Source organism: Miniopterus schreibersii (assembly GCF_964146895.1).
Source record: "Miniopterus schreibersii genome assembly, chromosome: 5".
Lineage (NCBI taxonomy): Eukaryota > Metazoa > Chordata > Mammalia > Chiroptera > Miniopteridae > Miniopterus > Miniopterus schreibersii.
Window position 1 is genome coordinate 17,724,951 of NC_138106.1, and position 23,047 is coordinate 17,747,997.

The window sequence follows — 23,047 nt, forward strand, 5'->3', positions numbered from 1 at the left end:
GTAATAACCCCAAACATACTTGCTGAAAGGAATGAGCCCTATGAAAATATAAACTATCACAGCTCTAGAGGGATGAATTTTCACTTACACAGCATGAAGGGACAAACTAGGATTTTCTATCTTAGTTTTGATAGATGGGAGAAAGGAGTTTATTATTATTATTATCATTACATTCCAATCACTAATAATTATTACTGTGGTCCAAGGAAGAAATATGGATCTTCTGCATAACTAAATTAAATAATTATGTTGTACTGGAAGAACCCTAAATCTACTTGTGGAAGGACATTTAATCTGCCCATCAATCTCTGTGCATAATTTAGGCAAGGAATAAGAAAAGACAATTGGGAAAATGAGAGAGCAGGGGAAAATTAATTATAATTATAGAAATGAAGCTTAAAGAACAATGGCCTAAATTTGTCTAAAGAGAAATAATTCTCATAAGTAACCACTTAAAACGTGAGAAGTCTGCAAATCTGAAGAGAAAAAAAACCTTGACTGTTAATTAGACATATTTCTTCTTTCTAATTTAGTAATTAGAAAATTGGTATTTTCAAGCCTAAAGGAATGAAATCATTAAGGACCCTTCTGCTTGGCCGCACTCCCAATGGTCAGAGGTTTAAGAGAAAGACTGACAGTCAATGGCAAAGGCCGGTCAAGAATCTCCCTTAACGCAATAGGCTTGTTTCAGACAACGAAAGCTAAAGCTTCAAAGACTGAGCAGTTACTTCTCATACACCCGAGTGTCCCAGGTATGCAGATCTTCAACTTGCCACTTCCTAATGCAGCATTAGAGTCTGAATGAGCTCGACATAGAAAGCATGACACACCCCGCAAAACCTTCCCATCAAAGTAGATTCCCAATGGGGAAAGCGGCTGAGACACCTCAACCTGGGCTTTTATAAATCTAGCTTGTTGCTTGGTTCTGATCAATCCAGCTGCACAACCTTGCTAGAAGCAAGCACAACAAAGAACATCAACACCGGTATCTTTGGGAAAATGAAGTCACCGAAGCCAATGATCAGCCTGGAGCGGCTTTACAGGGGCCCAAGGAAAACTGTCAGGGTGATGGGGGTGGAATTCCATCCATTCACAATTCCATTTCCTGAGCCCCAAGCAAGTGCACAGCCTGGATCGTCAGAGATGGCCTCACCCCCGAACAAGCAAGGGTAAGAGCTACAAGAGAATGATTCAGAGATTTCTTACTGCAAATGTCTATGAGAGCAGCCCCCAGTAGCAGTGTGAGAAGAGACTGCAATGAAGAGATCTGGGACGGGAAAGGAGACGACGTCACGCTCCATCCCATCCACAGCCCACAGCAGTCTGCACAACTCCATGGGAAGAAACATGGAGTAAGAGAAAGGGCAGGGGCCGGACAGTTGTGCAGTGTCCTCAGGGCAAGGGAAGCCACGCCTCCGCCACACGGAATTAGGAATGGACCGTGAGTGGGGCTGACGAGAGCAGTGGGTCCTCCCTGAAGAGCCCTTGTGACCGAGGAGGCCAAGTGAAACTAAACATCTGCAGAAGATGGAACCGGAGGGAGCCTTGGTCACCTCACCACCACTGACATACAAACAGGTACCAGGACGTGGGTCAAAGACCTTTGCTTCCCCCATCTCATCTCTCTCCCCTGTACCAGAATCTAAGGAGACAGAACCCAAATTTCTCTTCAAGGGGAAGAGGTATTGCAGAGACAGATGAACCCCCACCCTCAACCCACAACAGCCAGGTCAGGCCTGTGCTGGGGTAAGGGAGGAGATGGGATTTAAATGAGTCTGAGAGTAATGTTTTAAACTGGATTAGACCCTCAATAACCACAAGTAGCCAGAAAGTAATAGAATCTGCCCAAGATGTTACAAAGAGTACTTTCAAAAGAATTAATTGGAGAAAAATAAACAATTTCAGTTATATGCTACACTAAATTGAGAATGTTCAATAAACAGTTCCAAATGGAATGCCCATCATGGAGCAAGAGCAAAAAAAGAAATAAACTTTAAATTTTAAAATATAAATAAATAGCATTCCACTGAGGCTTTCATTGAGAATTTTCTGTATTCCAAGAAATAAAGGAGGAACACATGCTCCCAAAATGTTATAGAATAAGTTTGTTGCATATAGTAAAGGTTATTTCCTTTGTGTTTTACCCAAACATAAGTATCGATTTTTTTTCTTTTTTACTATATCTTTATTGATTTCAGAGAGAAAAAGGGAGAGGGAGAGAGAGAGATAGAAACATCAATGATGAGAGTCATTATTGATCGGCTGCCTCCTGCACACCCGACCGGGGATCGAGCCCTCAACCCAGGCATGTGCCCTGACTGGGAACCAAACCGCGATCTCCTGGATCCGAGGTCGATTTCCTGGATCCTGGGCCTAGGTCGATGCTCAACCGCTGAGCCACGCCTGGCTAGGAATAGGTATCTACTTTTACGAGGCCTAAAGGGTTGACTCTGATTTATCTCAGCAAGGGGAGAGGAAAAGTGCACAGATCAAACAGGTCAGTTAATTCACAGCAGATTCTTCGATTAGTCTCTGTTTAACAGCGGGGTGAGGGGGAGAGGTAGAGAAACAAGCATTTCTTGAAATTTTGGCACTTAGGAGTTTAGAGGTCATTTGTCCTAAGTTGCAGCATTTTGCTGACATGGAAACTTAGTCCCAAAGGGAAAACTCACCCAAAACCACCCAGCTGGAGGGCAGGCCCTGCAAGGTATCACTCCTGGGTCAGTCCTTGCTAAACTTTCACTGTCTCTGGCACATTTGCAAGATGTACCTGAACATCCCAGACCTGAAAGGATACCTGCCCTCAAAGCTTTCTGCCTGGTGGCCATCATTGGAGGGCGGGGCTAAGAAAAAATCTACTGGGCAAGGCTCTTTCTAGAATTAGTTCTATTATAACCCATCAAGTTTCAATGGCTCGTCTATTTTTTTCCTTTAAAGCCTATCTTCTTTTTGAAAAAAATTCATTTTCTCAACTTGTCCTTGAAATTTTTTCTGTGCAATGTTCCTCTCCAAAAGATAATACTTCTGATCTTGATGCTCACAAATCTTGATTATCACTGCACTAACAGGAATTCTATGTGTGCTGATATTTTCTGGACCTAGAAGAGTGTGCTTATGTAGTTACTGGCTGAAAAAGCTAGGCTTTAGCTCAGTGAAGAAGTGACACTCTAATAGCAAATTTAGGAGTACCTCAAGCCTCTATAGCAGGCAGGCTGCAGACGTCCTAACTTGTGAATAATGTGGCCCGAACTAATGAAAACCCTAATTCACTTCTGCATAATTCCGCTCTCCTTCCTACTGACCAGGCAGGATCTGGCATTCTTCTTCGTCCAGTGAGGATGGAATTCCAGTGAAGGAACTTCTTGATTCCTTTTTTTTTTTTTTTTAATACAATGACACTTGTCCAGAAAACTTGTTTGTCAGTCCTAGCTATCGGTCTCTCCACGGTCAAGAAGAACTCAGGAGCATCCTACACACACACACACACACCCCTTCCTAAAAAAAAAGAAATGCAGCTTTATGCAAGTGCAGAGCTAACTACAAAGTTTACAGTTAAAAGGGCATCTTACTTCATCACCGTTTTGCTGGCCTTTCCTTCCCACATCCTGGCCTGGAGGACATTCCCCTTCACCACACCCCCACCCATGTTGCTGCTAGAAGGGAACTTTGGAATCTGGCAAAACCCTCATTTTAGAAGAAGGGAAACTAAGGATCTCCTAGGTGACAAAGGCTACACAAGTTAATAGTAAAACTGGAAACAAAACTAGTCTCCAGGATCCCATTCCCGCCCATTTCCTTTACAAAGTAGCAGTCTAGTTTCTGTCCTCACTTCACCGAGGAGGCCTCTGCCATGAAGGGGAGACTGGATAAAAAAGAAATGTGTTTAATTAAACTAAGTAATTAGGTCATTTGAAGGTTGTTGTGAAGCAAAGTAAAAATACCTATGAGGCACTTTTTGAAAAGGCATACCACATAAATATTTAATAAGAGAACTATCCTTATTTTATCCCTAGGTAGTAAGAGACACTCATAATGCAATTCAAAATATTTCTAGTCTAGATTTATGATGGTTATTCAAAAACATTCACATGTTAAGAAACAACGTGGAGTCATTTATAAATGGAGTCATTTGTGCTAAGCCCCATGACTGTAGTTACAACGTCCCTCAGGAATGTAATCTTAACCAGCCAGCCTGGAATTTCCTGGTCAGCACCAATGAAGTAATCCTCCTTACAAACCTTCTTGTCCCCCAAAGATAGGTGACCTTCCCCAAAATAACCTTTTTTTCATTTACGAGTTCCTTGTCCCACCTCTTCTCTTCCTTTAAAAACCTTTCCTCCCTAAAGCCCTCCAGAGCTCCTTTCTACTCACTAGATGGGGTGCTGCCTGATTCATTAATAGATCAATAAATCCAATTAGATCTTTGAAATTTCCTCGGTTGCATTTTTACTTAACACCTATAACAACATGATAGCAACAGAAATAAATTTTAATATAGTAAGTTGGGATGATACTACAATAACTTATAGGAAAGCAATTAATAATTTTTTCCAACATCACAATTATAACTAGTAATGCATGAAAACAAAAATTAAGTCACCTCCAAGTATATTCTATTAAAGAACTCAAATGTTTGGAAAAACTTATGTGCATAAGAAATTATATGATTAATTAAAAACACACTGATTATTGGTTAAAGAACATGTGTCCCAGGACAAAAAATGCTGCAACTCACTGCAACCAAGAGAAACAGCTGAGTATATAGGTAATTTTTAAATAAGAATACTTTGATGAATGTATAAGCGTTAAAAGGTTCATACTATACAAATCATTCTTTGTTCAAGTTTTTTCTCTATTTCAAACATATCAGGAGATAAAAGCCAAGTAGAAAAAAACACCAGCGACTGGCTTCTTCGACAGGTACGTAATTCCTGTGGATTCAATAGGTCCCCTAAAAATCTGGGCAGAGGACAAACTAGTGGAAAATACAAACACAACTTTCCATAACTCTTAACAGGATTCCTCTCATCACTGAACACAGAATTAAGTCAAGTCAACCAGCTCGTTTCTGTGGACTAGAATCCACCATTTCCTAACGTTTCCAGATATTCAAAGTCTACATCAGGATTGTTGTGAAGATAAAATAGACAAAAGACTGACAGAAACAGACTATTAACAGTGTTTCTCTTTGGGTTGTGGGATTGTAATTTTCTAAATTGTTTCCAATGAGAACCATAAAATAAGGCTATGAATATGCTTCATGACTGTGGAACAGAATACATATGTCACATTTTTATTGTTACTTTTATTGACCATTTTAGCCTACATAACCCTCATTTTCATGTAGTTCTTTCCTCCTGGGAATTCCACTTAAATCTGTGTGAAACAAGAGTCTGGCTGGCACAAGTTGCACATCCAAGTCTGTATATCTACAAGTCAATAATCAGAGGAAATGGCTGTTTACTGTTTATAAACAGGCAATTTTCTTTTTGTTTTATTGATTTGGTAATGTAAGAACAATTATTGGGAGACAAGGAGAAGCCAAGCTAATCCACAAAAAGCATCCAAGCGCCCGTCCTACGCTCCAGGAGCCCCTCTAAAAGAAATCTGACATTTCTGACTCAACATGTCCTGTTCCTTTCTCCTCTCAGACATGTTCTGAAATCCTCTACAAAGATATTATCATCAGAGCTCCCTTGGCTTAACATATACCAAGAATCCTTATAACTCTCCATTAAGTTAAATAAGTTCCCATATTAACTACATTAATTTGCTGCAGAGGTAAAGAAGAGCAGATGATCATTCTTTCCTGAATTACATACCCTTAGGCATAAAGATCCGAAATGGTATTTTACGCTATCAGAAATACTTAAAGCTACTGCTTTACTGTAAATGAAGAGAATTATAATTCTAATTGGCTTTAATCATTTTAATCTTGGGCAGATGTAAAATCTCTACATCCTTTCAAAAAGAGTAATTCTTGGATATAAGAAGTAATCTGTTCGTATTTTAAGCATTCTACTGCCCTCTTGTGTATCTCATGTTTAGTGAAATGGTAGCTCACAAAAAACAGTAATTCCAATTCTCAGAAATACTTCAACGGGATCTCAGAGGCTAGAACTCGAAAGAACCTCAAAAATAATCAAGACCAGCACATTCATTTCACAGAGGAGGGAAATGAGATCCTGAAGGATTATATAACCTGCTCAAGATCACACACTGCTAGTTAACACTGGAGAAAATACAGTTGAATAGAACTTAAACCTCTCGGGTGCTAATTTATTTTCTCTATTGAAATTGAGATAACAGCCTGGAAGACAATAGTGGGGTTTTGGAGTTAGGCAGAACACAGTTTGAACTTTAGAACAGCACTTCACAACCTCTCCCAAACCTCTGGTTTCCCCATCCATAAAATGGGATGATTAATAACTATTACAAAGGTATTGAAAGGATTCAGTATGACAATGATCATCAAGCCCTCAGCATAAGTATCTGCAATATAGAAATACACTAAGTGGTGATACAACTATAAAAATACATAGGAAATGGTTTTTAAATCGTTATAAACTTGAGATCTCTGGACAAAGGCATTCTAAAATTATGTATGAAGGCATTTAAATTGGAACGTCTTCAAAACTGGCACAAAACAGAACTTGAAATAATAAAGCAAGTTTTTCTAACGCTTGTGCTTCTTTGACTACCATATTTATAATCTTTTTTATTTTTTTAAATATGTTTTTTATTGATTTTAGAGAGAGAGGAAGGGAGAGAGAAACATCAATGAGAGAGAAACATCGACTGGCTGCCTCCTGCACACTGCTTACTGGGGATCAAGTCCAAAGCCCAGGCATGTGCCTTGACTGGGAATCGAACCTGCGACCTCTTGGCACACGGGAGGACATTCAACCAATTGAGTCACACCAACCAGGGCTATAATCTTTTAAAGTACAAATAAAGTTCTAAGAGAAAATACCACACAGCAAACACTGTATGTGAGAGATGAAGCAATAAACAGGACCCTCAGATGAGGGTCACAGGAAAGCTCAGTAGAACTCAGTGCCCTCGTGTTAAGTCACAGTTCCCACATCTCCTTTGCTCAGGGCCCTTCCTTCACCCCTGCAATGCCAACAGCCAGCCCGAAAAGGGGGAGGCAGCATTTTGGTTCTGACCTTGCTAATCATTAGCTCAACTTGGGCTGGTCATTTCATGTCTGCTTTCCTTTCTTGACCCGTAAAATAAAATCATCCTCTACCTAGTCAAGCCCACAGTGACGTGGGAAAACACTGAAACTCCAAAGTGCTTTAATAAAGTAAGGTTAAGTTTGTTATCTTAAAGTAATGAAAACATTGTCCGTCACCAAGTTGGGGAAGAAAAACCAAACTTAGAAAGTTGAAGGCAGCTTTGATTGTAGGATTCTGTCAAACAGCACTCCACTCCCTGTGAAATCGCTCTTTTCCCGGCTACAACTCCACCAGCTTTTGATGGAGATTACTCCAAAAGTTCTGGCAACACATAAATCTTTGCCTCTTAAATAAATTTCACTCAAGGGTATCCTGATAGCAGGATTGACAGAGCTTATCCCTGACTGTATACCATGAAATAAACACACCAGCAGGGCAAAGGCAATCAGTCTTAGTGCGCCAAGCAAATGACTAATACCAGTTACTGTGTGATTTATGGCTGCGGTAATCCCCCCTGATAGCGATGGTTAAGTGCTGAGAACTGCTCTGTTCTGGTTTTACATGTGACCTGGTAGAAGGCACACACCGTGCTGGTAATAAGCACTGATTGATGATCCCCAACTTTCAAACATCAGAAAGGGGTATCCCTGGAGTTGACCATATAGTAGAAAAGGCACTGAAATAAACTAAGTTGTACGGTAGAAAGCGACGCGACCACTGTGGTTGTTGAGGTGGGCACTCTGCTAACAACTGCAGGGAACGAGTCCAATGGCCTTCTCGGTAATTATCCACAAACAAGTTCATTCACGCTCTCGGTTCAACCCAACAATTATACCAACCTTGCATCCAGAGCACTGGAAGAAAAGTGCTGTCAGACCCAAAATAAAAATCCCACCACACAAACACAAACGCCGGCTCACCGTGAAACACGCTGTTGTCCACCAGAAAATGCCTGCGGTACTGCACACGGCTCCTTTTCTCCAGGTGCCAGTAACTCATTGTCAGAGGGGTCCTGGCACAGCATCAAAGCCAAATTGCCCTGTCAGGGGAAACAGAATGAGGCAGAAATGAAGAAAATGACAGCCATGCACTCACACTGGTAACCCAGTGGCATTAGTTACCTGGCATCAAGGGGCAACCCATCTGGCACACAGCTCCTCACACGCACGGAGCTGGAGTCCCCCGGTCCCTACGAAATTTCCCTGTCCTCCCAGGGGGTAGAACGGGGTTTCGCATATAGCTGCTGTCTACCGGGAAAATTAATCAAACGGGAATGAGTTTCGGGCTGGTTTACGCACTCCAGGCCTCGGCCGCATTCGTCCAGGACCCTAACCTGCCGATGCTGGTAACTTGTCAGGATGCTGCAGTAGCTGGAGGGGAGGTGACCAATGGAAGAGTGGCTGTCACTCCCCGTCGCTGAGTTTTGTGTCAGTACCTCTGGTGGACTACGTGACCCATGGAGATCTTAGAAATTATAACAGTGTCCACGTAGCCCCGGAGAAGCCAAACACAGTAACAAAGCCTGCCTCCCTCTTTTGGATTCTTCACAGGTGTCCACTTAGGACCAGTAGGGCCTGGCTCTGCCCAGGCTGAATTTATTGGTACAACTAGAACAGGGAACAGGCCTCAAGGAGAGTGACCGAGGAGTGCTGCCTGCTGTTCCACAGGGCTTGCCTCTCCACAGACAGAGAAACATAATGCTAACTAGAGCAAGGAGTTGAAAAGCAGAGATCCGAACTGATGGATTAAACTCCTCCAAATGCTGATGTGCATAACCCTGAACAAGGCCCCCTTTGTTCACAGGATTTGGCTAAAGCAACTTTTCAGAATTCCAACTCTTTTTCTAGTCACAGAATAAAGCCAGGCAGAACCAAGCGAGGCTGGCATGAAGGAAAGTCCACAGGTGGGAAACAATTTGTCATCTGTCCTATTAAAACAATCTAGAGTTTTGTAAAGGTGTCCCAGGACGAAGTCAGCCCCTTGGTGAAATAAATAAATAAATCATCAGAGCTTTGTCTATTTATTCATGGGACAATTGGTGAAAGTTCCTACAGCTTTTGCCAGAGCTTTCTCCCTGGCTCCCTAAGGCTCATTCTTAACCCTGCCCAACAATGATCTAATCTCACTAACTCCAACCTCTCTTACCTTTTCTCTGGCTCCAGGTTCTTTTAGTCCCATCCCCTCCGGGCTAAGTCTGGCTGCCTCCTACTCCCTCAGCTGAAAGAGAGTCCCAGCACTTTAAGATAAAATCTCCTATGCACCCAATTGCAAAACGTGAAAGGAAACAGCAAATTATGAAGACAACTTGCTCCACCTGTCCTCTCCTCTCTCCACCCAAAACTGCACACTACAGAGATCTCTTTTTTAAGAAAGTATTTTAGGCATATAAATAATGCAGTTAATTTTTTTTTAATTGAAAGTCCCCTCTTCCCTCATTTAATGTCTTACCCTGGAATGACCAATTTTGTTTAGTATATATCATTCCAAATTTTTTCTATGCATTTACATATTATGCATATACATATATGTATGTAACTTTGAAATATATATATATATTTTTTAATCTTCACCCGAGAATGTGTCCATTGATGAGAGAGAGAAGAGAGAGAAACATCAATGTGCGAGAGAAAGATCAATCAGCCGCTTCCCATTGTGCCCCGACTGGGGTTCAAACCCACAAATTAGGCATTTTCCCTGACGAGGAATGAAGCCTGCGACCTTTCAGTGTATGGGACGAAGCTCCAACCCACTGAGCCACACCAGCCAGGGCTATATTTTTAATAAGAACTTTTTTCAAGAATTGGAAATAATTTTCAGTAACATCAGTAGTAACTATTTCCTACAAAGAGTGCCTTTGTTATTTATATTAGAAATATTTTGTTACATAGAATTAAAGAGGACCTGTCTATACTCATGATCATTTTCCTTACTAACCTGATCTTATGATTTCACGTATCATTCTTTATTCTGCACTCTCTCTTCTTTCTCAGTCCAAGGAAGGAGGTTATTGGAATCAGAAGATGGCAGGATACTGTGCATTGTATATCGTTAGCAAAACACATGCACATACCTGACTCTCATTAGGTTTCCTTTTAACAGGATGGAAGGAGAGAAGAGGGTGTTAGATCAGAGTAAGTGATTCACCTGTGCTGCTAAGAAAAGGTAGCAATGGGACTTGAAATCTTAGCTTCAGATTGGGCAAACCCAAGGTTCTAGCCATAGCAGGCTAGAAGGAACTAAAGGGTTATGTACTGTGGTGGCTTTTAAATATGTCCTATAAAGTCTTGTATATTCCTCCCCTTCAACTGTAGAATGCGCCTTCCTCTGACTATGGGCTGGACTCAGTGGTTCATTTCTAACAAAATCAGTTGGAATTAATGCTATGAGTCTTCCAAGACTAGGTCATAAAAAGGACACAGGTTCTGACTGGCTCCCTGTCTCTCCCAGGACACTTGTCCTGGGAACCTAGCCACCAAGTTGTAAGAAAGCCCAGGTACAAGTGTTCCAACTGAGAGCCCCAGCGAGGCCCTCAGCCAACAAGCAACGTAAAGCACAGGCGTGTGAGTGAATAAACCTGCGAAGGATTCTGAACCCAGCTTTCAGGGCTTCCAGACGAGGCCCAGACAGGGGAGCAGAGGCGAGCCACCCGTCTGCATCCCATCTGTATTTCTAACCCACAGAGACAGTGAAAGATAGTAAATAATTGCTACTCAGTAGGTTAGGTATATTAAATGCATTTTTGACTTAAGATATTTTCAGCTTACAATGGATATGCCTGGACATAGCCCCATGGTAAATCAAGGAGCATCTGTGAATCTAGTTAAAAGGTAAGATTTCAAAGAAAGCTGCTCCTTCTCTCATTTCTCCACTAATTTTAAGGCAAATTAAGACAATTACACAGTTCAGGAAAGGGTGGGAGGGGCCGAGGCTCCTCCACCTCTGGCCCAAGCCCAGGCTGACAGCTTCCACAGCAGTTTAGAAGCCTGAGTTAGGCACAGAAGGCCCTGGTCAGAGGGGCCCCACTCTGCTCCCCAGCTGGCATGTCACCACCTCCTCTTCCCACCACCACAAGTCCCCTCCCCCACTTCCCGCAGGTTTCTAAGCATTGCCAAACTGGTTGTTAAAAGGCTCTGCAAACAGCCTAATTCCATAGCTAGCCCCCTCCCAGCTATGTACACAAAAGGAAAGAAATAAAAGGGTACTTTGTTCATTTTTTAAAGTTCACAAGAGACACCACTAAAGCCCAAGGTCCTAGTGTGTTTTCTTTTAGTTACCAGTTCCTAGCTGAATGCATTGTGGTCACATATCTAGTCTGTGTGATAATTGTTAAGACTTGCTTGATGACATAATTTGAGGTCACGTTTTAAAAATTTTTATGTGTGTTTGAAAGTAATGAAAGGGGACATCTGTAATACTTTCAACAGCAAAGATAAATTTTTTTTAAAATGTGTCTCACAATTTTGAGATGTAGTGATCTTCACACGTCTGTCAGCTCAAATTTATTAATTGTACTGTTCAAATCTTGTATATGATAATTGATCTTTCCCCCCCACTTTATAAAGAACTTAGAACGTGTATTGCAATCTTGCTGGGAATATATGTTCCTCATTGTAGTTCTGTCAGTTTTTGTTTACTATACACTGAGGTCATGTTATGAGATGCATACAAGTTTTTTTTATTTCTGAGTTGCAACTTTTTAACCAATATGACCCTCATTGTCTCTAAAAATATTTTTGGGGGCATTTAAAGTGTGTTTTGGCTAATGTCAATAATGCCAGCTTTCATTTGTTTTTTAATCACCTATTTATCCCTAGGTATTATTTTACTTTTAACCTTCCTGTATCTTTATATTTTTAGACATATTTTTTTATAAATAGCACATATCTAAATTTTCATTGTTCATCCACTCTATCTTTCATTTTATTATAATTACTGATACATATGGGTTTGTTTCTACATATTATTTTATGCTTACTACTTGTCTTGCCTATTTTATACTTCTTTTCTCAGCTTCCTTGACTTCAAGATTTATTATTTTTCTCATTTCAATTTTTTCCCCATTAGCTAGAAAGGTATTAATTCTTTTAATAAACTTTAGTGACTGCTTAGAAATTTTAACATGCATGCTTCACTTATAAAAGTCTAAATTTAATCAATATCTTTAAGTTCCCCCTGAACCATGCAAGAACTTTAGAAGATATTAACTAACTCCTTTTGCTTCTCCAACTATATCACTTATTTTATCTAGTTCCCACTGAAAACATGGTTATTATTATTTTATACAGTCAATATGTGCTTTAACTTAGCAATCCTACGTCCAAAAATATATCCTTTATTGTACTTGAACATATGCAAAATGGTGTATTTATAGGGTTATTCACTATATCATTTTTTTCAAACAATCTGGTAAATTTTAGTACATTTATAGAGTGGAAAATATGTAGCTATTGAAAACAATAAAAGAACCTAAAATAGGCAACACAATACTGAGAAAAAGAAGAAAGTTGGAAAATTGACACTATCCAACTTCATGGCTTACTCTAAAGCTACAGTAATCAAGAGACTGTGATACTGGAGAAAGAATAGACAAATATATCAACGGAACAAAACAGAGAGCCCAAATTAGACCCACATAAATGGAATCAACTGACCTCTGACCAAGAAGCTAAGGCAATATCATGGAGCAAAAACAGTCTTTTCAACAAATGGTGCTGAACAACTGGACATCCACATGCAAAAAAGATGAATCTAGACACAGACCATATACCCTTTTCTTTCTTTTTTTTTTCTTTTTTTTTAATATGTCTTTATTGATTTCAGAGAGAGGAAAGGAGAGGGAGAGAGAGACAGAAACATCAATGATGAGAGAGTCATTGATCAGCTGCCTAGCCCACAACCCGGGCATGTGCCCTGACCGGGAATCGAACCCCGATCGCCTGGATCCTAGGTCGACGCTCAACTGCTGAGCCACACCGGGCCGGGCCATATACCCTTTTCAAAAATTTGACTCAAAATGAATCACAATCTTAGTGTACAACACAAAACTATAAAACTCCTAGAAATTAACATAGGAGCAAACCTAGATGACCTTGAGGGTGGCGATGACTTTTCAGATACAACACGAAAGGCACTATCCATGGAAGAAAAAATTGATTAACTGGATTTCATTAAAATTTAACACCTGTCGTGAAAGAGCAGGTCTTGACCCTAGTCAACAAGAGAATAATAGGTCTCTACTGTCACTTTGACGAGACAGGGATGTGTTCCACACTCAACAGCAGCAAAAAGAGCCTGGAGATGGAACACAAGGCCTTGAACAGTGAGACTGCCCTGCTGCAATCCAGGCTGAAGACAGAGGGCTCTGACCTGTGCGACAAAGTGGGCAAAGAGAAGAAGCTGGGTGCACAGGTCAAGGAGCCGGTGCTGCAGTTGGCAGAGGAAGCTGAGCAGTTGGTGGTTAGCAAGCTCAAGAGAGACATCTACCTCAAGAACCAGGAGGTCATGTCAGGAAAGTGACAGGAGCTGGTCACCAAGATTGACTACATCCTAGATGCTCTGCCAGTTGTCGGAAGAGTGGGCCCATGGTGCTGTGCTTTCAGAAGGGGGGTGGGGGAGTGAACATCAGGGCCAGTGAATGCTGGCATCTCCATTTTGCAAAAGGCCTTCAAGGAACAGAAAACAGAAGCCAGGCGCTCCCTCGGGCAATACAAGAAGCTTGTTTTTGTCCCTAAAGTGTTCATTTATTTAAAAACTTTAAATTCCATTAAAATAAAAATATCTTTGTGTTTTGAACACAGAAATCCTCAATATTTTATTGTTTCTACTTTGTTCTGAAGCCTGGGACATTCTTTCAAACCTGTAAGTCCCTTGTTTTAGTCCCTCTAATTCCTGAAGTTTGGGCATTTTGCAAGTGTGTGTGAGTGAGTGAGTGAGTGAGTGAGTGTGTGAGTGTGTGTGTGTGTGTTTTAAAGCATGTGTAACCAAATGAAAATAAAGCAGAGATTGTGAACATTTGTTTTGTTTTGAAGGGAAAAAAAAGATGTTTTTTAACTTTTGCTCTGAGAACTACAATGTCAAGAGAATGAGAGAACAAACTACAGACTGGGAGAAAATATTTGCAAAAAAACATATGATAAAGGACTGTTATTCAAAATACACACATAACAGCTAAGATGGCCCTGGCTGGGTAGCTCAGTTGCTTAGAGCATCTTCCCAATATACCAAGGTTTCCGGTTCAGTCCCCAGTCATGGCACATGCAAGCAGCAGCCAATGAGTGCATAAATAAGTGGAGAGGCAGGTCGCTCTCTCTCTCGCTCTCTCCCTTCCTCTCTCTCTAAAATATCTATAAGGTTGTTTTTTTTAAATGAATTAGGAAAAGAGAATATTAAAAAAAACAACAAAAAACAACTAAGATGTTCCACATCATATGTCATCAGGAAATGCAAATTAAAGAGTGATACCACGCCCAGCCGGGTGTGGCTCAGCGGTTGAGCATCGACCTAGGGTCCAGGTAATCAGGGTTCGATTCCTGGTCAGGGCACATGCCCAGGTTGCGGGCTTCATCCGCAGTTGGGGGTGTGCGGGAGGCAGCCAATCAATGACTCTCTCATCATTGATGTTTCTCTCTCTCTCTCTCCCTCTCCTTTTTTCTCTCTGAAATCAATAAAGATATATTTTTTTAAAAAAAGAGAGAGAGAGAGATACCACTATACACCTATTAGAATGGCCAAAATCCAGAACACTGACAATGGTAGTGCACCATCCATTAAGAAGCTCTATGCTGATATGAAATCATATACAAGATACATTATTACAAGAAAAATTACAGAATCATGTGGATGATGCATTACCATTTGAGTTTTAAAAGGAGGAAAAAAGCATCCATAGACTGTTGGTCTATTAGAGGAAGAACTGGATGGCTGAGAGACAGAGATGTGAGAGAATGTTCACTAAATGTCCTTTTAAGCACAAGAATGTATGACCTATTCAGTTATTCTTTTCTAACAAATAAAAAGTAACAGCAGTAAGAACAATTCTGGGAGGAAAATAGATGCTTTTTTATTTATTTCACCACATTTGAGATGAGAGATTTTCACGAATGTACTGAGAACTGGGCCTGACTTGAGTTTTTGCTTTTGACTGAAACTTGGACGTTAAATAACAGGCTTCACTTTTCTCTCTTTTGACAAGTGAAAAAGAAGTTGCTACACAGTTTGTGTTTACTCTTTTCTAAGACTGTATTTTAATGATTTACCCAGTAAACAGAAAAACACTTTCAATTCACAACCTATTTAAAACAAGAAAAGCTGTTGTTCAGAATAAAATATTTGTATACAAGATTTTTTGGTTTTGTTCTCATTTTGAGAAGAAGAGAGTCCTCTGACATTCACATTCAGAACACAGCTCAGGAAAATAGAAGAATAATCACCTTACAGGGATTTCTCGGGGCGGGGAGATTTCTGGCCTGCAGGAGAGGTGCCGCAGCTCCAGCGGACGAGTCCGATGCCCATTGGCCCTCGGAGTCCGGCTGCAGCCAATAACTGACGCTCTACAGGAGCGGAAAAACTATGAAAAATCAAAAAAAGCCCTCCACAGCCCGGGATCAAAACCAGAAAGCTTAAAGAACACTGCTTTTAAAAGTTGCTAAATGTGAAGAAAAAATTACTAAATGTGAACTTTGATGAGACTTAAAAAAAATAAAGAGAATTGCTTTTCTTTTCTTTAAAATTGCTTCCCAGTCTCCTATTTCTACCACTTAGGAGCCAGGAGGTGGTTACTTATTTATTATTGAAACCCAAGTAGACTTTTTTATTTTAATTTTACTTATTAAGTCGAAGTTTCAAAATTCAAAAGAAACAAACCATATATAATGAATAGCATAGACGATGAATAGGTATCTGTCTCCCAGCAACCAACATTATTAGTTTCTTGTGTATCCCTCCAGAGATATCCTATGTGCATAAAGAAACTCTCCTTTTTTTCCCTCAATCCTCCCTTTCTCTTTTACACAAACGGTTGTATGGAATCAATAGCCTTTAAATTAAATGAAAATCAAAGGGCTTTGCATGACCCTAACTTCTTATATGAACAGCTTATTCTCTTCTATAAAGAAATCTTTTTAAGAATTAAATTTATTTTCAACAGCTCCCATATCACTCCAAGTTAAGAAAGGATTGTTTGTCAGAAAGAAATAGGAGGACTAGAGAACTAAATTCCATACGATTATACAGTCAACTCACTTCATTTCTGGTCCAGAATTCTGAGCCCTGACAAAAAACCGCCTAGGTCTTCAAAGTTTCCACCAGGGGCAGTTTTGCAGCAGTCCCATTAGGACTCCACCGAGGCCGATTCTGAAATCCAGGGGCCCCTTCAATTAAATTGAAGAGGGAAAGAAGAGGGAAGTAGGAAGCTGAATTCAAATGTTTGGCTCTTGTGATTAGCAACAAGGAAGCAGAGGTAGATGAAAGAGAAACCATGGCTGCCTTAGATCAGTTAATCAGTAACTCACACATGCTAGCATTAAACTAGATCCTTCTGCCTTCCAGTGGCAATTTAACAGGTAATGCATGGGCACCTGAATGGCTGGACAGCTTCATAAGAGCCAGCCACAGAGAAAAGAGGCTGCTGGTAGGATAAGCCACAGAAAACAAACTCATGAAGAGGGAAATGCAGAGCGCCTTCAGGGATTCTGTGCAGTATCTGAATCCCGGGCTGAACACCGAAGTGGGTAGGGTTCAGCGTGCTTTGAAGTTGTGGTGTGCCACCTAGAACAATACTAGGCCAGGCGACTACAGGCAATGCCAAGACTCAAGTCCCAACTCGGCAGTGTGAGTGTGGACATTCCTGGGCCTCAGTTTCCTCCTGGGGAAATCAGTTCAAAAATACTGCAAATCTGAAACTAGCTCAGTACAGTTCAATATCAATTTCCCAACACCACAGCAGAGTAGTGTTAAGAGCTGCAAAACTCCAGCTTCTGGCTATAAGTTTAGAAATTTTCAGCAACTGTCCAAGGTGATCCTGGTCTCCAATTTGAAAAACATTACAGGAAGATACCATCTGGTTCTATCCGGCACCAAGTCTCTCAATACTATTCCAAGAAAAATAAGTGAGTAAAATTTATATAAGAGAAAACCAATATTTAAGTCTTGGGATGCCAGGAAACACATTAAAATCATGAGGGGTTCTCTCAGACCCACAGCAAGTTGACAATTTAGAAGTGAAAAGTGGGCTACTTTGATGTGGAGAAGCATTTGCAGAGGAGAACCTAAACACCACTCACTTCTAAACAAATAGCCAGCATAGTTTATAAACAAAGTCTTGAATGTTTTTTTGGAACCAGGCCTGAATTTATAACCTCCTAACCTCCAAATAGGAAATGCAGCTTCTCTACTCACCAAAAAGCTGGTCAGAAACAGTGCTACCTGTCTGTACTTTGCATGGAATAGTGAATTTGAAAAGAAAATCACTCAATATTTTTCATAAACATAGTCTTGCTTTTCTGAGCAGCAACATGATGTGATAGAGCATAGAGGCAGCCAGACCTGGGTTCAAATTGCAAGTCTGTTTCATACTCAGTTGGATCTTGGGCAAGAAACTAACCTCTCTGAGTCTCATCAGTAACATGGGATAATAATTTCTGCATCTTCTGATTGTTATGAGTTTTAAAGTGATATAAAGTAGATGCCCAGACACATGGTTGGAATACATTAATGTTCATTTCCTCCTTTTCTTCCAGAACCCCTTGCATAAATATTTGCTGAACAATAAATAACCAGAAAAACTGTTTCCCCTTGTATTAGATCCTAGCAATGCCAGAATTCCTCAGACCAAAATAGATACTGAAAAAGACTTTTTGCATTTATGCATGTGCAACATATACATTCTCATGATATATACACGCTTACAACAAAATATATAATCAAAAGGGGTCCACTGCCAATTCCACTCAATGAAACTAGATTAAATCATATAACATTGCTGATGTTGGACCATTTTATATCTACAACTACATCAATTTTATATGGTTGCAAATACCAAATCTAGAGCAAGGATTTCATTTCTGCCCACCCCAGACTTCCTGGGATCATCAGAAATCAAAACCTCTGCATTTTCATCCCAGTTCTGCCATTTATTAGCTCTGTGACTTTGAGAAAATCATTTAGCAACCTTGGATCCTGGTTTCCTGATTTATATAACAAGCATGGTATCTACTTTGTATCTTTTTTCTGTTCTGTAATTTTATGACAATGAAGAGGTTTAAGGCATCTAAAATGCAGAATTGGTGAGGATGTTTTTAACTTTGCTATAAAAGTTTTCTCAGTTGTCCCTTCTGCATCCATCCTGCCCTCTTACTTTGAAGCACAGAAGACAGAGACCTTGATGATAACAACATAAAGCTGTGTAAACTTCTTCACAGGGTTCTTAAAATGCACTTCTAATTTGGCACACCCTACCACAGCAGTACTGGATTTCTCCTTAAACAAAAATGGTCACGGGTGTCAAAGAGATGTGAGTGAGTGTCCACTCAACTGTGTCTAAATGATTTTCCTTGTGAGCAAAGCCAGCCTGGAATGAGCCCCTGCGAGTGAGAAGAGAGAACATGCTTCCCAGGCAGATGAGGCATTGTTCAAACTAATGAGTTCTGCACCACTTGGTCCACAATTCACAGCTGAGGCTGATTTTCCTAGACAAAGAGCAATAACCAAATGGGGATGCTCTTCAGCAAGCTTCTCTGAGCTGATCACTGTTGACTCATGAGGAGGTGAAGGAAGCGAGACTACAGTCTCCCTGTCTATGTCCTATGAATGACAAGAGGAAACATTTATCAACTTTGGTCAACATTAGGTCAGATTTGTCATGGCTATAATGGATTTCTATAGTCTAAACTCACTGAAAATGCCTAGAAATTATTCCAGCTCAACAATTAAAATGTTTAAGTACCCTATTCCTTTTATCCATCTATAATTTTATATCCCCCCGTTTTTGTGGGGGGGTTTTTTGTTTGTTTTAATTTTTTTTGCTTAGAGAAATAATAGTCATGATCCTTCAAGCATGCAGGCCAACACTATTCTTAGAAGGGAGCTGCAGGAGGTTTATTATGTCATGAAACAGGGAGCCAGAACAAAGGACCACTGAATCACTCACCTTATCTTCATCTAAGAAACCCGAGAATTACAGGGTTTCTCTGTTGCTCTCAAACTCAAGAGCTAGGTTTTAGGGCCAAGTCTATACTACAGAAATGTAAGAAGATAGGTGCACACAATGCTTTCACCACATATATAGACTCTTATCTAAAATCCCCAAAAACAATGCTCAGGATTTTTTTCTAACTAAAGTTTCAGCATTTGTTTCTGAATCTAGAAGTCTGATTGCTCAGCACTAAGTAAACTGTTCTTCTTAAGATGACCATAGGTAGTGTCTTTACCCTGAAAACCTAAAAAGCATTTGAATTATTTCAGAACTCACAGCTCTTAGTTCACTGAGGACAGGAACCAAGATTTATTTATCTTGCCTTATATATAATTAGTTGTCAATAAATAAATTGTTGGCTAAATTAATAAATTAAATAGAAAACATTTAATTGAGAGTTTTCACAGTATATTATGGCACCTTAACATGAAGCACCTTTATCATATTCTATTTTTAAAATTCTATCCTTATACTTATTTAGAAGACTGATTCTAAAAATAAATGTAACTGCTGTTGATGATATGGGAAAATGTAGCAAACAGAAGCACTGACTTCAATAGCTTTTATGAAGAATCTGGTGCGGCTATAAATCCTGGCTCTACCCATCAACCTTCACTCCCTTTGTCTCATTCCCACTGACTCTCAGCAGCCTCCCCCAGCACTCCCAATCTCATTACCCCATGATCTGCTAAACTGCAGCTTACCTCCTGGGACCAGCAGAAACACATGTCACTGAGAATTAGGGAATTGGAGCCAGTTACGAGCCACCAAATAGGGTCACAAAGTATCTGAACCTGAAAATGAGTTTTTCTATTTTTTTAATTGTGAGAAAGGGGAAAATACTTAATGACACATCTTTAAGCATTTGATCTAGATAGACTGCATAATGTATGGGCATTTATAATGAATGGGATGGGAGAGATAACTAACATGTTATTTACTAATCATCTCAAAAGTAATATTATGTTTACTTCATTTGCTGATGGTGGAAGGATAGTGTCTGAAAGCTTCTACCACGAATAAACTTGAAGGCAAATTACTTAAAAGTAGGATACAGCAATATTACTTCATCTAAGGTATTTTTATGCCACACTTTATCCTAGGAAGGGTAACTCCATCTTACATTCATTCTAACCAATGTTTATTTACTACAAGCAACCAGGTATATCAATCATGCTGCCAAATATCGATGCAACCTAAGAAAAATGAGCAATGAGAAGCTACAGCTCCTTCTACACATCCCTTAAGACGTGTGCCCCTGCCAAATGCTAACCTGTGTGTAAACAAATGGGAGTTTTAAAAGGGGATGGAACTGTCAAGACTCACAATTTTCAGAAAAGAAAAATGACTCTCTTAAACAGAAGTCTTGAGGAATCTGGGTGGCTTGCTCAAGGCTTTTTAAACATTCCCCGCGGAAAATTTATAAGATTAACCCCAGAAGTGATCCAAACGCCAGAGCAACTGGAGAAACAATCACCTCTCCTGAGACAGCCTTTGTTCCACTGGCTGGCAGTCGCTCCGGTGGGTTTTGGAGAGCATCTCGCTCTCACACGCCCGCCCCGAGAAGCAGGTGCCGCGCCCCGCCCGCGCCCTGCCCGCGCCCTGCCCGCGCCCTGCCCGCGCCCTGCCCGCGCCCTGCCCGCGCCCTGCCCGCCGCCGGGCGGGAGGGGCACGGGTCTGTCCCCTTCAGGCTCAAGATCAAGCGCGGCTGATTTTTTTTTTAATGCCTGACCAGGAAGTAAATACATTTTATTCGTCTCCACTTTCACGGGCTAGCAGAGGGAGGGGGCCGTCTCAGTCACCGCCCCAATCAGCGTTTGCCTCCGTCTGCGATCAGTATGGTCCTGCGGGCACCGGGAGGACGTGGGGGTGTCTTACTGTTCAACTTCGTCATTGTTTTAATGCTCAGCTCCTAAGATCAAAATGAGCTCAATAACTGACTCCACGCTACAAACAACAAAGAAAAAGTCCCGGGAAGGAGAGGGGGCGGCTCAGACAATCAACAGGGAACGGGACTTCGGGGCGCGCGGGTGGCGTCTCCGACTCGCTGCCCGGTCGCCATGGGAACCCCGCGCAGGCGCAGAGCGCGGGCAGACCTTCCTGCGCCGTCCCGCGCCGCTCGGGTGCCCCCGGTTTATTCCAGGAAAGGGCAACGGAGCAAATCCTCCTCGCCCTGGGCGCGCCCCGTCTTCTCCGACGGGGTCCTGAGCGAGGTCACCGAGCGCAGGAAGAACCGTGAGACTCCGCGAGCCAAATGGAACCGCGCTCCGCGCGCGGGGAGACGCGAGCCCGCTCTCCCCGCGGCGTCCGGCGGTCGGAAAGGGGTCCCCGGGATCCCGCACGGGCCGGGGGTGTGCGTGAAGCACCCAGCAAGTACGCTTTACCTTCCACACCGCGAAGCCCCCACCCTCCGCCAGAGACGCGAGAATTAAGTTCTTGCGCCCCCCCCCCCATCCTCTGAATGACGGGGCCCCGAGCCCCGCCGTGGGCCCGCCGTCCACAGGCTTGCGGGGTCCGCACGCACAACATCAGACTCCTAGAGAGCGCGTCCCGGCCTGGACGGCAGGGACAGGGGCTCGGGCCACCTGCTCACTTGCACACCTGGGCTGGCGGACCAGGACCCTTCATCTTTCTCGTCCCCCCGAAAGCACTGACCTGCTCAACTTGGAGTGCTCGGCGGACGAAGGGTTCTTCCGAGCGCTCGGCACGGGAGCGACCTCCAGAGCGCCGGGGAGCTGAGTTACGGCTCCCGGGCCTCCGGCTCCAAACCCCTGCCCGGAGGGCCCGTCTCCCCGCCAGCAGCAGAACCCCCGTCCCCTCCGAGCGGGCCCCGGGGCCACACAACCTGCTTTCTCATTCAAATCCTCACGCGCCCGCCGCAGCCCCCTCCCCGCCGGCCCCAGCTCCCGCGGAAATCAGGAACTGGAGCTCGGCGGCGCGGACGGGAGCCGCCGCCGGGGCTCGGCCGTGCGGCGCGTCGGCCGGCGCAGGACCTTGACCCGCGCCTGCGCCCCCCTTGCCAGGAGCCCTGGGCATTAAGTCTTCCCCCCGGAAGTTTCAAAGGTGCCCGGGTCCAGGGACACCCCCTCGGTACTCAGCCTAGGGGTGTGTCCCGGAGAGCCTCGGGGGTGGGAGGGAAAGGAGTTTGGCGAGACCAAGTTGGAGGCGAGGGTTCAAGGCCTGGGAACCGTGCAATTCGCACCGAAGTAAAAAACGTCAGGACCACACCTGAAAGAAATTTCCGAACCGCCCATCTTTTTTCTTTTTTTTTTTCTTTTTTTACCATTCTAAGAAAACAGCATCTTTTATGCCGTTACAACCAAGGAGACCTGCTTTGAGTAAAGCGCAGCTAGTGTCGGTGACACTTGCTATTTGCCCCGCCGTCTCTTCGGCCGATGCTTCTCTTAAGCATCCACAGGCCAGTTACTCCATCGGATCAGGCAGGGGCTGGCGGACCCCAGCGGGCGCCCCGCGGGGAGTGAGAGCAGGACCCCGCAGGAGGGGACAGTGCACACAGTAGGCGCTCAAGGGCCGCGAAGCGACGGGCGCGGCCGCGCGCACCGGGGGCGAGCGCCCCGCGGCCCGGCGCGGAGGGATCCGGGTCGCGCTCCCGGGCTTTGCGCCCGTCGGCCGCCTTCAACCTGCCCCATTGTTGGTTCCAAGCTGCCGGGCGGGG

General features: G+C 42.6%; 1 protein-coding gene across 1 annotated transcript in view; it reads right to left on the reverse strand.

Moving 5' to 3' along the window:
• Positions 1-22,236, reverse strand: part of PLCH1 (phospholipase C eta 1) — a 131,403-nt gene extending 109,167 nt beyond the window's left edge. The window contains exons 1-2 of the mRNA XM_081139225.1: positions 22,027-22,236; positions 8,102-8,220 (exon numbers count right to left, since the gene is read on the reverse strand). Of these exons, the coding sequence (XP_080995351.1) occupies positions 8,102-8,180 (79 nt within the window). The 5' untranslated portion in view covers positions 8,181-8,220; positions 22,027-22,236. The remainder of the gene's footprint in view (positions 1-8,101; positions 8,221-22,026) is intronic.
• Positions 22,237-23,047: the final 811 nt, after the last annotated feature.